General features: G+C 43.5%; 1 protein-coding gene across 1 annotated transcript in view; it reads left to right on the top strand.

The window, feature by feature from the left end:
* The window catches only part of DCAF5 (DDB1 and CUL4 associated factor 5), a 93,158-nt gene extending 90,581 nt beyond the window's left edge, over positions 1-2,577 (top strand). Inside the window, exon 9 of the mRNA XM_067557811.1 lies at positions 443-2,577. Within this exon, the coding sequence (XP_067413912.1) occupies positions 443-2,260 (1,818 nt within the window). The 3' untranslated portion in view covers positions 2,261-2,577. The remainder of the gene's footprint in view (positions 1-442) is intronic.
* Positions 2,578-15,942: the final 13,365 nt, after the last annotated feature.

The raw sequence follows: 15,942 nt of genomic DNA, 5'->3' as shown, positions 1-15,942 counted from the left end.
ATAAACTCCTCATTCAGGACTGTTTAGCAGATGTACTAGTAATAGCCAGCTTTTTACTTGCCTGCATTCAGCATCCTGATCACTGAACAGGTATAAATATGCAACTGGATGAAATGTCACTGCACATCATCATTACAAGTGATCCTAGTTTCCTGGGAAACAAGTGCCTTCTTTATTGCTCAGGCTGTACTGTAGGCAACAATTTATTCCTACCCATAGTGAGTAAGCAACACCTATTTATACAAAAATAGAACACTGCTATTTGCGAGAAATATTTAGTCTGAAATATTGAAACTATTGAGGATTTGTGATGTGAGCCTCCAAGTTCAAGGGAGGAAAAACTATTTCTATTGCTATTGTATTTGAAATGCTTTAAAATAGTGGGTGGCTGGGTGTGTGTGTGTAAAATAAAACAATGTAATCTTCTGTTTTCATCTTACAGATATGGAGTCCTTATAAGCAGCCTGACTGCACAGGAGATCTGGATGGTAGAATTGAGGATGATTCTCGTTGCCTCTACACTCATGAAGAGTACATTAGTCTTGTGCTGAACAGTGGCAGTGGATTGTCCCATGATTATGCCAACCAGTCTGTCCAAGAGGATCCACGAATGATGGCGTTCTTTGACTCCCTCGTGCGCCGGGAGATTGAAGGTTGGAGTTCTGACTCTGACAGCGACCTTAGTGAAAGCACCATCTTGCAGCTCCATGCTGGAGTAAGTGAACGCTCAGGTTATAGCGAGTCAGAATCCTCTGCCTCTCTGCATCACTCCCCACCCCAAATGGCAGAAGAATCAGATGAAACGGCCTATAACTTAGGGACCTTAAGAGCAACAGAATCTCCACCAGCGAGAGAAGATGTGGCTTCTCGTCAACAGAGGCTGTCTGCACTTAGAAGGTATCAGGATAAACGTCTCTTGGCTCTTTCCAATGAGTCTGATTCTGATGAGAATACCTGTGAGGCAGAACTGGATACAGACCTTTTCCCACGGCCAAGGTCCCCAAGTCCTGAGGAGAATGAATCTAGCAGTTCCAGCAGTAGTAGCAGCACAGACAATGAAGAGGAATTGAATGAACGACGTGCATCAACACGTCAACGCAATGCATTGAGACGCCGACAGAAAATGCAAAGGGAAGAGAGGACTAGCACAAATCCAGAAAATGTGAGCACCTACATAGGTGAGGATATCTATGATTACCCACAGATCAAAGTAGATGACCTTTCTTCTTCTCCAGCTTCTTCACCTGGAAGGAGTTCCACTAATATGGAGGTCCTCAAAGAAAGGGCTTCTCCTTGCTCAGATAGTGAATCAGTAGAGCGAAAGATTTACAAGGCTTACAAATGGCTTCAGTATTCTTATATATCCTATTCAGCTGGTAAAGATGGTGAATCCTCCCATGAAGATGGGGAAAATGATGAGGGGAAACCAGGAACTAGTGGAAGACACAGTACAGCACCCTCATTAAATAAGGAAGATGCTAGTAATTTGAGTTTATTAGTTCCTCAAGGTTCCCAAGATATTTCTACTGAAAGTCACAGCAAAGAAACTTTAAAGGAATATGGTTTGGTAGAAAACTCTAGTAATGGTCAAGATCATGAATATGACAATCAGCGACGGATGGAGGATCAAGAAAGCACATCCCAAGACACCAGCAGTGGGTCTGTGGAACATTCTTTTGAGACTAAAAAGCTCAATGGAAAAGCCATCTGCAAAGGGCTAACTAGTCGTAATGAAGAGCCATGCAATCCACCTGCAGGACTTCTAGAACAGAAAAAAGGCCAGAACTGCCTACCAGCATCAAGTCATCACTCACTGTCTATTTCCAAGGATTCACTCTCTGCTGCCACTGTCTGTAGTGGATCTGGTAATTACTCCAGAAACCAGACTGATGACAGTGAAGAGAGGAACCTTGAGACCTCCTGTGTAAATCACAATAATGGCCACTTACATCCTTGCCCTTCATACTTCAACAATGGACAGAGATTTGGAGAGCAGGAGATCGTGACCCAAGGATTACAATCGCATTTAAATGCTGACAATGGCAACCTTGTACAGACAGGTGTGACCTTACACAAAGACTGTTGCCTGTCTGAAATGGACTCCAACACTTACAGTGTGGGCACAAAAGAGGATATCAGCAACTTGCATCTGACAGACAGTGATTGCTCTCAAGCTCTTGGAGGACTGAAAAGGCACAGAGCAGAGTATGAAGACACAGATTCAGAGAATTCTTCATCAGAAAAGAAGTTAAAAACATGATAAATGAAAAGATCTGTTTAGCACACACTTGTGTGCGTGCTTGCTCTCTTAAAAAAAAAAAAAAAAAAAAAGGAAAAGAAAAAGAAAAAAGAAAGAAAGGAAAGAAAAGAAAAAAAAACCAGGAAGTATTAAAGGCAACTAGAGCCTGGGTCTAAAATGTTGCATTTCTGACTCTTCATTCCATTCTTCAGTGGGTCTATTTTAGATTGCCTATGGCTCGTGCTGTATAAAAATCCAATCAACTCTCTATTAATGAGACCGAGTATAGTGTACCCATTCAAGGTTCTGTTAAAGTAAATCCTTGTTAAGACGGTTGACTTATTGTGTGAACGTGTGTTGTTTGTTCAGCCAGCCACTTAGTGTGACTGGTGTAAATGTAATTATTCTGCTGAAAAGGAGTTTTTGCATATTGATAGTTACACATTACAGGCTTTACAGTCTCCTAAAGAATGATTGTTGAATTAGATCACACTGATGGTGCTGTGCAGTGTGTTCTTTAAAGAAAATAGGAGCAAAGGGGAGAAAAAGCCTTCTGGCCCCGTATTCTGCTTCAGAAAGTAAAGAAATGTCTGATACGTTTTAAAAATACCCTCCTTGTTTATGTATGTGGAGATACTTCATAAAGCACTTACGTTGATGTACTTCAGTGAAGTAACTTTAATACTAATACAGAGGTGTAGGAAACAAGCCTCTTTCCAAGATCAGCTTAGGCTGTTCTTATGATACCTTTTACCTTTTTAAAAAAAGTTAATACAGTGGCATCATTATGCTGAAATATTGATGTTTAGCGTCAGAAGTGTGAATTGATGTAGACCCAACTCCAGTCAAAGGCCCTTCAAAAATATATCCTGGAATGTGCCTGGCAAACTTTGGTTCATTGTCACTGGAACGTGACCCTGAATGCAAGGATGTAAAACAAACACATCATCTTCTGTATGCGTACTTACAAGGGGCAATCAGTCAAAGAAAGAAGATGATGATTGTAGATTGGAGGGAAGGAAGAATGTATAATGTATCTGATACAGCTTTTCAAGCATTTCCAATTTTGCTGGTCATTTGCATCAAAACTGGTCTTATTCATCACACTAGGGAGCTTGTACAAATAGGCTGGTATTAGAGGCCATGGTTGTTTTTTCCTGTACCATGCTGCAATGTGGAAATTGCAGCTGGATGTGTGGATTCCAGATCAACAAGTATTTTGTATGTCTGAGCTATTTTTAGAGTAGTTGCCTCTAAGTGTGGATACACTGAAACTTAGGAGGTGTTTGTGTCAGAGAGAGGTGGCTTTGCAGCTTGTCACTGTGAAGCGGATATATCATTCTGGAATGGTGGGTAATGTTGGCTGGGCCCTGTTTTTAATATAGTGCAGTAGTCCAAAAGCCCTGGCACTCTAGGTGTGTTGGGGTAGTGGTATTACTGCCCAGACAATTAGGTAGAGGAATCTAAGGAGGAAAGAGAAAACAGATACAAAGGGACTAAAATTACTTGCTAGGTTCTCGTAGTATTGATAAAATATGCTTGTGCTGAATCTAGTAGTTGGTAGAAAGTGCTAACAAAGGCTACCTGATTTTCAGGAATAAGGAACTCTGCCTGGGAAGACACTTTTGCAGTACCGTTCTGTTCAGCTTGTGGTTCAGCATTGGTTTCAGAATAACAGCCTCACAGATACATTATACCTGGGGGACAGGTAAAATGCCCTGGGAAAAAAAATGAAAGAAGTAGAAAACTTCAGAAAGGGTGGTGGAAGGGACGAGGACAGAGGGAAGGAGAAGGGAGAAGAATGTGCTACTCTTGTGGGAACTGGAAAACTTTGATGAATTAGGAGGAGAGCACGATTACGTGCCATAAATGATTTTCTCTCTCTCCGTCATCTTTGCTAAGGGAAAACTCCGATGGTGTGTGGTACAATATTTAACGAACATGTAAGAACGTTGGAGGGTGAAAAATGTTTTCTAAACAAGTGTAAGAAGCAACAAGGAAGTGTAGATATTTTGCTACATTACTAGTGGAAAAACAGTTCTGTAATAGTGGGACTCAGATTGCTGTAATTAAGATGGTTCTTGGAGTGTCTTTGTTTATACTTTAAAAAAAAAAAAACTGTTGTAAATCCTGGTTTTATAAACCCAAATCTTAAGGTTGCAAAAGCAAAAATCTATCTTTTGAAGTTCATTAAATTGGAAACATTTTTTATCCTTTTATAGTCACTTTTTTCCCCGTCCTGTGCATCTGCTATGAAATACGTGGAATTCCTGACCAAATGACTCAGCTGAAAAGTGTTACAATAAGCAAGGTCTTTTCTTTGAATGCTTAGGGTTTTACTTTGTCATTTATTTTCTTACTATAAACAAGAAAAGATGACGAGGGCTTGGAGTTCAGCTCTGTTTTTATGACCTCAGGCTGTGGGAGCTCACTGCGGCTTCCCAAAGACATGCGCTGTCCAATGTCTCTCTAACAGTCACACTTTCAGCCCTTCCTCTGAGCACCTGTGCTAAGGGAGGAGGAATTTAGGCTGAGATTTAACCCCTTGTTCATCAGGGATTAGATAGCATTGCTATTCATTAGGACCACAGCTTCAAATCCAGTATGGTCTGTTCAGCAGTTCCTTCTTCCAAGAGGGATACATTTTTGTACCAGGAATCTGCATCTTCTGGCCAACACCTTTTAAATTAATCCAGGTCCTGTCTGCTCTGCATGGACATTAAAAAATAAAACACTTCCTGTAAGAGACTTGCCCTGGTCTCGGAGCCTACATTGGTTTGCTGCATGCCAGTACATCCCTGACAGCTGCCCTGCCTCCCAGAATTTTAGTACTCTTTTATGTATATGATAAACCTTTCAAAAACATTTTATCCTATTTTTAGTGTAAAATGGAAAATCTTTATGAAAATGTAATTTAAAACATTTTCATCTAAAGATTTTTCACCTTTTCCAATCAGCTCTACCGTGTACTTCGGGGATAAAAGGTGCTGCATCAATATTTTTCTACCTTGTTAGCAACTACTATCCTTCACCTTTGCTATTTACTTAGCATATTAGCATGGGAGTTTGTGCAATTAGAGAGGCTGCATTTTGTCTCCAAGAAACTTCATGGGGAGTGGGAAAGGGGAATCCCCTTTTCTATCTCCTATCTCCTTATAGTGAGGGGAGGCAAGGAGTAATCTCCTCTAAAGGGTTCACCTCCTGACACTCATGTATGAATCCACATGGTACATTTGCCATCTTCAGATTTCCCATTTCCCATCTTTAGTGCTAAAGCTAACCTAGTTGTCAAACTAAGAAAGGAAAGTATCAATGAAGTTTAACTTTCTCTAAGGCCATGTCTACCAGCTTTGGCTGATGCAAATTACATTCACATATTGCTGCTGCAGTTAGTATATCCCTTGTGCATGTGTATACTTGGCTTGTTTCATCAGCATTGCACTTACCCACCAGGATTCCTTTTGTTGATGCACAATGTAGTGCACCAGGGGTAGGTATCCCAACGTGCAGTTCGCCACCATCCAGTGCACTGTGTTTTGGGAAGTTTTGCCAATGCTGAGTAGGGCAGAAAAGTGCAGAGGTGACTGGGAGCCAAGGGGTCAACTTCCCAGCGTGCAGTTTTCTCCATCCCCATAATGTCATCCATATTTTCCTATCCTAATATATCCATCCTAATTTTTGCCCCTTTTTTAGAAACCCACCAACTCATGCCAGTCTGCTCGCTGTTTGCTATCTTTGACAGGAGCATGGCACCTGCGCAACTCTGCACTATTTTCACAAGCATTGCAAGCACAGGACTCACAATCCTCTGGTATTTGCAGAGTCACAAGAAGAACCGAATCAGCGAGGAGCATGGCAATTTTGTGGAGGACAGATTAGTGTGGGACAAAGCAGAAAATGAATTCAAGGTTGTCGGTAGCATTCACAGAGCAGCTGCCAATGGTGAAGTGCTACTTCAGGGCCCGAGCACTGACTGGTGGAATTGCATCATAATGCAAGTTTAGAGCAACGAACAGTGGTTCGTTGTGCAAGACTGCATTTCTGGATCCAACTTTGCCTCCAGGGATACCAGACTGAGAGTTGCACTGACAGTGGAGAAGCGAGTGGTGAATGCACTGTGGAAATTTGCAATGCCAGATTGCTATCGGTCAGGGGAAATCATTTTGGAGTTGGAAAATCCGTTGTGGGGGCCATTATCATGTAAGTGTGTAGAGTCATTAACCATCTCCTGCTACTCAGGACTGTGACTCTTGGCAATGGGGTTCCTGAACTGTGGTGGAGCAATAGATGGCATGCATATCCCTAATTTGGCACCAGCCCACTTTGCCCCAGAATACATCAACAGAAAGGGCTACTTTTCTCTGGCTATGCAAGCATTGGTGGATAACCGGGGATGCTTCACCAACATCAGTGGCGGCTGCTCCAGGAAGATGCATGATGCTCTCACCTTTAATAACATGGATTATTCAGAAAGCTACAAGCAGAGATTTTCTTTCACAACCACTGAATTACCATAAGCGATTTTGAAATGCCAATAGTGATCCTGAGGGACCCAGACTCTATCTTGCTCATGATGCCATTACACCAGCCACCTCGAAAGCACCAAGGAAAGTTACTGGTTCAACAGGTGCAGAATGATGGATGCTTTCGGTAGATTGAAGGGGTGCTAGTGTTGTTTACTCACAAGATTGGATATCGGTGAAAAGAAATCCCAATGATTATAGTTGCCTGCTGTGTCCTGCCTAATATCTGTGAAGCAAATGGGGGGAAAAAGTGCCATGGCTTCTGCTGAGTTTGAACAGACAGACTCAAGGGCTATCAGAAGAGCTCAATGCAGAGCTATACGGCTCTGGGACACCCTGAAAGATCATTGTAACAATGAGCCACAGTAATGCATTGTGGTGGAGTGTGCTCTTCTGCCCTGCTGTGTGGGGGCCTGTTAAGAATTGTGTGGTGCTTGGTGTACATCTATGAATAAAACACTGTCAGTGCACCTCGTAATTTTGCGGTGCTTGCTGTACATTTATGATTATTACTCTGTGTTGGTCACTTATTCTGAGAGTTGTCCGACTATACAATAACAAGTAAGTGGGTGCTTTCAGTACCACTAGGTATTCTGTAGCATACGTTGGGAACTAATAAAGATTATTTTCCAAAAAACAGAAACCACTACCAAAAAAAATTATGTGCAAGTTAAAGCAAATACATTAAAAACTTAATGAAACAGAGCTCAAAGGGAAAGAACATTCATGTCCATTTTGGCTACACATACAGCAACCATGGCTGTCACAGGTCCAGTGTATGTGAAGTTCTGGTCGCCCTTACTGGTGTGGCATGGTAGGGGGTAGGGATGCGATCCCTGAAACCATGTGGAATGGTGAGAGGAGCAGGAGGTACGGAGGTGCTAAAATGGAGTTCTCCATGGACTGCAAACGGAGGCAAGCCTGTGATTGTTAAACCAGCAGGTCCACAAAAGTCTCCAGCATCTGTGTTGGCTGCAGGAGAAACCCCTTTATATCGTGGTGCATCTCCATTTTCTTTTTATGCTGAGACTCCTGGGCTTTTCTCCTGTCCACTCTTTCCTTCTGCATACAGTCTGCAATATTCATCCTCCAGGCCCTCTGCTCATGGTTGGCTGCAGCGCTGGCTTGAAGGATCTCATCCTGAGTCCTCTTCTTTCTCCTGATCTGGCTCAGGTGTGGAGAGGGAACCCCTCAAGGCCACAACAGCAGCAGCTATAGATGGAACAAACAGAGGTACTATTGTCAGTATAGTCACAACAGAAAATGAAAGATAAGATTCAGATTCCCTTGCTCCCCTAAAGATTTAAGCAAGACATGCTTATCGATATGTCTGCTTCAGAATGCTTGCACACGGCATCATTCACAGCACCATCCAGGGTGAACATCGCTCACCAGGCACAAGGGAAATGAGGAAGAAATCGGCCAGTTGCATGAAACTGAATGTAAGGCAATGGCACTCAATACTGGCACCATATTCCACAGGCGGTGGTGATTTTAGATGTTATCTCACGCCAGAGGGTAACAAAGCCTCTGAGCGCAGTTACTGCTGCTGTTCCAAAGCTGCCCAGGCCTGTATGTTGCTAGCATCTGTATTGCAATGGTGTCTGCTGAGTTATTGCCGACTGGTGTGGAAAAGTGTCCTACCACGGATGAAGAAATAAGGCTGTCGTCGCTAGAAATCTGGGAGGGAAATGCAGAGCACCTCCAGAGAAGTTTCCTCAAGAGCTCTCAGGAGGATTCAAGGGACAACCCTGTAATGCAGAAACTGCTCCGCATGACATGCTCCCTTCCACCCCCCACCTAACTACAGGGAAATGAGAAGCAGATAAAATCACTACCTCTCTTTGTTGTACCACTACCTCTTCTAGTACAAGTCAGTTAATGAAAATTCAGTAGCTGTGTCCTGTTAAGTCAAGGGCACCATCAGTACATCATTGTAATGGGAAATACATTTACCTACCTACGCAAGGTTCCTTTCCCTGCATTGGACTCAACCATGCTCAACTGACTGGATGGTGGAGGAGTCTCAAACAATCCTGGCTCGCAGGATAGCTGCTCCCCTCCTCCCTCCCTCCCCCCCCCCCCACCAGTCGCATGTCCACCATCCTCCTTGTCCTCACAGTTCACTGCAGAGGCCTGTGTCTCCAGGTCTGCAGAGGTATCCATGGTGGCCTGCGGGGTGACCATGGGAGAGTCTGCCAGTTATGGCATGCAGCTGTTTGTAAAAGCAGCCGGCCTGCAGCTCAGCATCAGATTGACTGTTGGCCTCCCTGGCCTTCTGGTACGCCTATCGCCATTCCTTCACTTTCATATGGCACTGCTGCTGGTTCTTGCTGTACCCCATCTCCTGCATCCCCTGTGCAATCTGCTCATGGAGGTCCCCATTTCTGTGGCTGGTCCATTGTGATGACTACATAGCCTCTTCTCCCCACAGGCCCAGGAGATCCAACATCTCCTGTGTACTCTAAGCTAGAGCATAGGTGGCAGGTATAGCCGGCATAGTCAGCTGGGCAGTTGCACGCAACAACAGAGAGTTGCTAAGTGTGCTTGCCAAGCCGAACAATCAGGAAAAGGCATATCAACAATTCCCTGGCCAGTGGAGTTCACAGTTGTGACCAGAGTGGTCAAGGGCGGGCTTTGTGGGACAGCTGCTGGAGGACTGTTAGGGTCAACATAAATAACGCAGTATCTACACTGCATCAGTCTCAGTACATCAACTCTGGCTCAGCACCGGGTGGGGAGGTGGTGTTACTGCACTGCCGTAACGGGATACTTACATTGGTGGGATACGAATTTTAAGTGTAGATGCATTCATAGCTAGGTCAACGCAAGGCAGCTTACATCTTCCTAGCTTTGTGGTGTAGACCAGGCCTCGTCAAACAGGGATAAGCACTACAAGAATAGCTTCACTGATTTGGGGACCTTCTTTCATTCCCACAAGTGGGCCTTAAGGGTCATCCTGCAAAATGCTATGGATGTTTTCCCACTCCAAGAGAAAAGATTCTCTGTGATGGAAATTTGAAGAAGCCCTTTTTCAAGAACAGTGACTTGTAGGGAGTTCCTTCTAAGCCAATAATGAGTTGTGGAAGCTGTTCAGATTTCTGCAATATGGGTTTCTCAGACGCAGCACACACAGATGCATATAGCTGCCTCCAGAAGGCAGTGGCATTGATTTTGACTGAATATTTAGCAACTGGGCAAGGCATTTGTTAATTCCAAGATACCTTGTCGATGTGTGTAAAAGGGGCTGGAGAAGAAATTGGAGAAATTTCAGATGAGATTCCCAAGTTATTTCAGAATCAATTTTCCCAAAATACAGTGTATAGAAAAAGTATGTTTCCTGAATTATCACGTTTCTTACTACTTTAAACCTGGCTTTTCTGCCTATTCATAAACCACATCACTTGATATCTAGGAAGACACTGTTGATAAATTGGGTTTAAGGAAATTATTTTAAATACCTTAGCTCTCATCACAAGATTTTGATCCATGTGCGATTCTGAACACCCTAAAGTCAGGGGCTAGAACCTTGCTTTTCTATCAAAAGTTGGTATACTATACATAGAAATCTTTTATTCATCATGACCATCACAAATTAATGCTGCCTTCTCCCAGGAAGATCTTGAACCTTTTTTCATTTTTGCATGTCCTAGTTATAGCACTTTTCAGTCAAGAAAGGGACAGATATTTGAGTTTCTTTGCTGGATTCAAATTCTGCCTGTTAATGGCTCTCCAACTCTTTCCGCAGACAGCTTCATCAGAGGGGAAGACCCCTATGTGCATCAACCTTTCCTCCCAGGCTCCCAATTTTCCATTTACTGATTCTCAAAATGTTTCATTTTTGCAGAACATGAAAGGTTCTATAGACTGCTGTGGATAATGTTAGCATAACCCTAGAATTGCCAATGGCATCCTTTGAAGAGCTTTGTTTTTTTAAAAGTGTGTTGTAATGCATGTGTAACTTTTGCATGTGCAAAATGTACACCCACTTCCCTGTGGAGTGTTTAAAATGGGGGCCCAGGATGACATGCAATGGTGGTCTCACCATTCACATAGTAAGAAAAGTGTGCTGGGTTTTAAAGAATGGAAATGGGATATTTCTCTAGATCATCTAACTAGTCACAAGTGATCCTCTCACAAGCACTTAGGTTCATATAATGCCTGAGGTTCTGACAGTTTCTGGCGAGTAAGGATCCCATGACACTTTTTCAAAGAGTTATGATATTGCCCTCAGCATTCTGGTTGAGTTCCAGGTTGGACAGTTTCATCTTCTGTTGGAATGAGAACCTGATGGAGTGACAGCCTTCAGTTTTGATTCCGTGCCTCCCCCCCCCCCCCTTCATTCTATAGTAACTATTAATGTTAATTTTATTTCCTCATAGAGTTGAGAGAGAAGGGGCAGCTGTATCTCTTCTCCACAAATCTGTGTTGCATATTCTTTTAGAAAGGAAAAAGGTGGATGGGAGCCAAATCTCTTATCAAAGGGCATAGGAGGTGCTCTGACACATCAGGATATTTTCGCTGGGAATGCTAGAAGCTATTTGAAATGCAGATTAATGACCCAGCCTGGGAAGCTGATAAAATGGATGTGTTTGTAGATCCACAAAGACCATATATTAAAAAACTATAATGAGAATGACTGTGCATACGCTGGCCACTTTTGTAACAAGTAATGTAATTATTCATATTTTTTTCCTGTTCCTAAACATCCCGGGTGAAGTTTACCCAAAAAAGTGCACAGCATGCAAGGGCTAAATACAAATAGTCATTTTAAGTGTGAAAGTCATTCTCTCTGTTCAGATGCTGCTTACAAATGTTCTTGCACAGTTAGTCACAGAATCAAGTATGGGCAGAGTTTGCATGTTGTTGCAGCCGTCTGTGAATATGGACATGTCATGCTGAAAGTGGTCTGGTTAAGCGTAAAGGAAAAAAAACAAAAGAGCTAATCATATCCCCTATTGGAACACCATGTATGCATTCTGTGCACAGGTGAGCACAGGTTGTTCAGCTCAGCAGTAGAATAACATGTATAATGGCTGAGCTCCATACGTCGAAGCACAAGCTACTATAATGTCCTCACTTCTATGATGGCCTGTGGTACCAAAAAACATCCTAGGCAAGCATCTTGTCACAAGAGCAAACCGCAGTAGCCCTTTACTTGGATTGCTGTACATGCCGCATGAATCTGTCACTACTTTTGTGGGCAGGTCTGAGCTGTTCTTTAGGTTTCTTGCTTTGCAAAGCGCACAGTGAGATTATGCACATGGAACGGTTTGTAGGTGTGTCAGGTGAATTAGGACAAATATACCTGCCTACTCCTAAAAATCAGTATGCATAAATATGGCTCACATTATAATGTATTGACTAAATAGGTCCTTAAATGCCAGATTTTGCCTTCAGTTGTGTATGTGGTGCTCCCATTGTGCAGGCCTCCATAAGAAGAACTTATTCCTGAGAATATGTTGCTGTGGTCTAAAGGCCTGCAGAATTTCACTTTACAAATCAAAGCTGTTTACAGGCTTATAGCAGCATTGACATTTGAAAGCACTGACTCCTTATGTGTGTGTATATATGCTTTGCATTCCAGTGACTTGAAGATGACCAAACCATGTGTTTTGTGGGCAAATTTTGTGTGTTAAATTTCCTTCAACTCCCAGAACTAAGACTTTCTAGGCCAAATTCTACTCTTGGAAACAAGAAAATTAACTTCACGGAAACAGTGTTTGGCCTTAAATGTTGAGTTTCAGCCCAAGAAGCATTTTATGGATGAATTCTGAAATGTAGATTTACACTGAAACAATTTGAAATGCAGCAGTCTAAATGGAATAGTAATTCTAAGCGGGGCAAGGGCTGAAGGAAGCAATTTAACTCTAATCAGTGGGAAATATTTCAAGTACATTCATATTTTAAACACTCCTAAATAAAAGCTCATCTATGAGCTCTAAATCCAAATTTTAAGCCTCCAATTTTGTCCATGTGTCAATATGCTACGAGAACTGGTTTATGCTAGCTATGACCAGTTGTCACACCTCTGAAGACCTTTTTCTCAGACATGTAATAATGTCCCTGCAGAAGTCACTGTTACTTTTAGCAATGTTTCCATGGGGGAGTGTACTAGGTGTTTAGAGACGGTCTGGAGCTTATGGCCAAAACAACCCAGCACATTCAAGGAGACCTTTGGTCCATACTAGAAACAGGAAAAGGAAGCTGAGCAAGGGCAGCTGGGACTAACAGTCTCAGACTAGGGTCAAACCTGAAGCTGGGAGTTCCAGGCCAGGGTCAATGCCAAGGGACAGAGCACAAGCACGTTTCAGAGTCTGGGTCAGAAGGGGAAGTCCACATCAAACCAAGGTCGAAGCCAAGAGTTCAAAAGTAGGAATGGTTGTAGCAGCTACAGGAGATCCATGCTGTTGCCTAGACACTTCATGAATCCTGGAATGACCCTTGGGTTTATATAGGGTGGGAAGCCAATCAGGAGCCAGGCAGCTGCTGTCTGTCCGACCCCTTGAGGCAGGACTTTCCAAGGTTTGTGTCCACAGTGGGTTGTGGGCAGTGGAGTGCAACCAAGTTATAGCTGCTGCTGCTGCGTGGCACCACACAGATGACAGCTGCCTGGCAACTCTGTAGGCCCAGGTCTTAGACCCACAGGTCTTACAGAGAGAAGGAAGCAGAAACTACCCATGCTGCTATGGGTTGCAGGTCACTGACGTGATCTAGGCCTTTAGAAATTTTTCTTATTATAAATTTGGTTGCTGTGACTCCAGGTTCTGAGGTAAGGACATTATGAACTGGGTTAAGCTGCTCCTTCCCTGACTGGACGCCTAAGAGAGAGGGAGAAAGCCAGTCTGCTTGTCTACCTCCTGATACAATAAGGGATTGTCTACAAAGCACTGTAAGCCTGGGCTCTCACTCAGATTTAAGCCCAACCTTACTTCCATTCACAGTGAAATGACTCTGACTCCGGGGAGGGTGGGTCAGAGCCCAAGTCTGGAGAGTCTGCCAATGCTATCCCACAATCCCCTGAGGCTGTTTCTCAGCCCTTCCATGCCAAAACTTCCCACTTGCTTCCCAGGTACCAGAATCCACCACCTGGTTCAAATGCAGCTGCTTGGTGTTTAACCTTTCCACATAGGCTGCTCAACTAGGAACACATTTAACCCTCGCATGTATTAGTATGGCCAGCCGTAAGAAGTCCTGCATCATGCACATGTCTAGCTGTCCTGAGGAATACAGCTGAATCCTGGTTAACCTCTGACGTGAAGCGAGTGAGACATTCAACTTCAGCATGAGCATAAGAAATAATTGTGTTTACAAATCTCTACATGAGCGGCTGGCGGCATTGTGGATTGACCAGAGAGCAGAACAATGCAGGGAGTGGATCAAGCGGCTGATGACAGACTACCACAAAGTCAAGGATGCTAATGGCATCTCTGGGAACTCCCAGTCTTCCTGTCTCTCTTATGAAGCATTCGAGCAGGTAACAGGAACTGCAACAAGCATTGAATCCTCTGTAGTTCATAAGCAGGGATCGCACCCTTATGCCCACCAGTCACAGGTACAGGTGGAGGAGAGACCACCTCCAGATGAAGGGCAAGAAGTGACCCTGGTGCTGAGGCTATTAAACAAAGAGCTGTTCTGGCAGCATAGCTTACAGCATGTCCTGGGTCCATACTCAGAGAAGTCATTTGGGGAATGGTCTTCAGGAGCATCCGACTGCAGAACCAGCAGTGCCAGAGCATGGTAAGTTTCTGCCACCATGTTTGTTTCTATTAATCTATGGATGGGAGGGATTCCCAGCTCGTGGTCCTATTTGGCTATTAAAACAAGCCAGTATTTTGTTGTGCTTCTGTTCAGGGCAGAACCAATGCTATTCCCTTAGCGCTGCCCTCTTCCACCCAATGCCGTGTGGGATTAAAAATGCACACAGGGAAAAGAGGAAAACAGTTCGACAAGCAGTTATTATAGGGTGAGTTCTGAGTAGATGGGTTGGGTTCTGAGTTACTACAGAGAATTCTTTCTGGATGTCTGGCTGATGAGTCTTGCCCACGTGCTCAGGGTTTAGCTGATTGCCATATTTGGGGTTGGGAAGGGGGGGATTCGGGTTTTTTTGCCTTCCTCTGTATCATGGCGCACGCGTCACTTGCTTGTGGATTCTCTGTACCTTAAAGTCTTTAAACCATTTTTTGAAGACTTCACTAACTCAGTCACAGGTTATGGGTCTATTACAGGAGGGAGTGGGTGAGATTCTGTGGCCTGTGTTGTGAAGGAGACCAGACTAGATGATCATGATGGTCCCTTCTGACCTTAAAGTCTATGAGTCTATCACAATGTCTTCACTAGCTACACACTAATTGTTCTAAGTAGAGACTGGGGTTCCACAATTAACAGCCTTATATACTCCCCTGTCTAATACAGTGCACCTTATAAATCAGCCATGCCTGTGCTGTCCCAGAACACCTGTGTGTTCTGAGTTCAAACAAATCTGGTATGTGTATTTGGTCCATAGCTTGGTTTAAATATGAGAGTCCAAATTACAGCAGCCGTTGTCTATCTGTCTATGTTAGCTGCTGGCCCTGGCACTCCTGGGTCTGCATGGACACAAGGTGCTTGTAATGAGGCTGTACTGTATTTCAGGGCTAAATCACATCTTGTTCATTTTTACCATGAATTTTCACCCATTGCTGGCTGGTGATGAAAGCAAACTTCTCACAGAGTAGGAATTCCAAACAGTTGACTACATTGCAGGGTGGAGCATACTTTTAAGGGTCACCTCTGTAACTGATGGCCCCTTCCATTCAGAGATGTGCTGGTCGGTCACTAGACTCTTAACAGTTGGCTGTCCTCCACTGGTTTGGAACAGAAGTTCACACTTTCAGGCCAGTACTCCAGAATGTGTGTATTCTCCAGAGCTTGCCCCGCTTCACAGGATTGAACAACCATAGCTAGTGCCTAAAGCACTCATAAGCCTTTTTCCCTTCTCCCCCACCTCCCCAAAGAAAATGAAGGAGATTGTAGAAGTCATTTCAACTGAATTTTGTGTGTCTTACCATGATACGTGATGGCTTTCAGTGCTGCTCCAAAGGGTGTCTGAAATTGCCTGTGTTTTTTCTGTGAATAAAGTAAAGCCCACTGATTAAAAAATATCATCTTTTGACCCTGACTTAAGCATCCCCTTTGAAG

The sequence above is a fragment of the Emydura macquarii genome, unplaced genomic scaffold, assembly GCF_026122565.2.
Source record: "Emydura macquarii macquarii isolate MOO-44397 ecotype Brisbane River unplaced genomic scaffold, CSIRO-AGI_Emac_v2 contig_1876, whole genome shotgun sequence".
Lineage (NCBI taxonomy): Eukaryota > Metazoa > Chordata > Testudines > Chelidae > Emydura > Emydura macquarii.
This window is presented reverse-complemented; position numbering and strand designations above follow the sequence as displayed.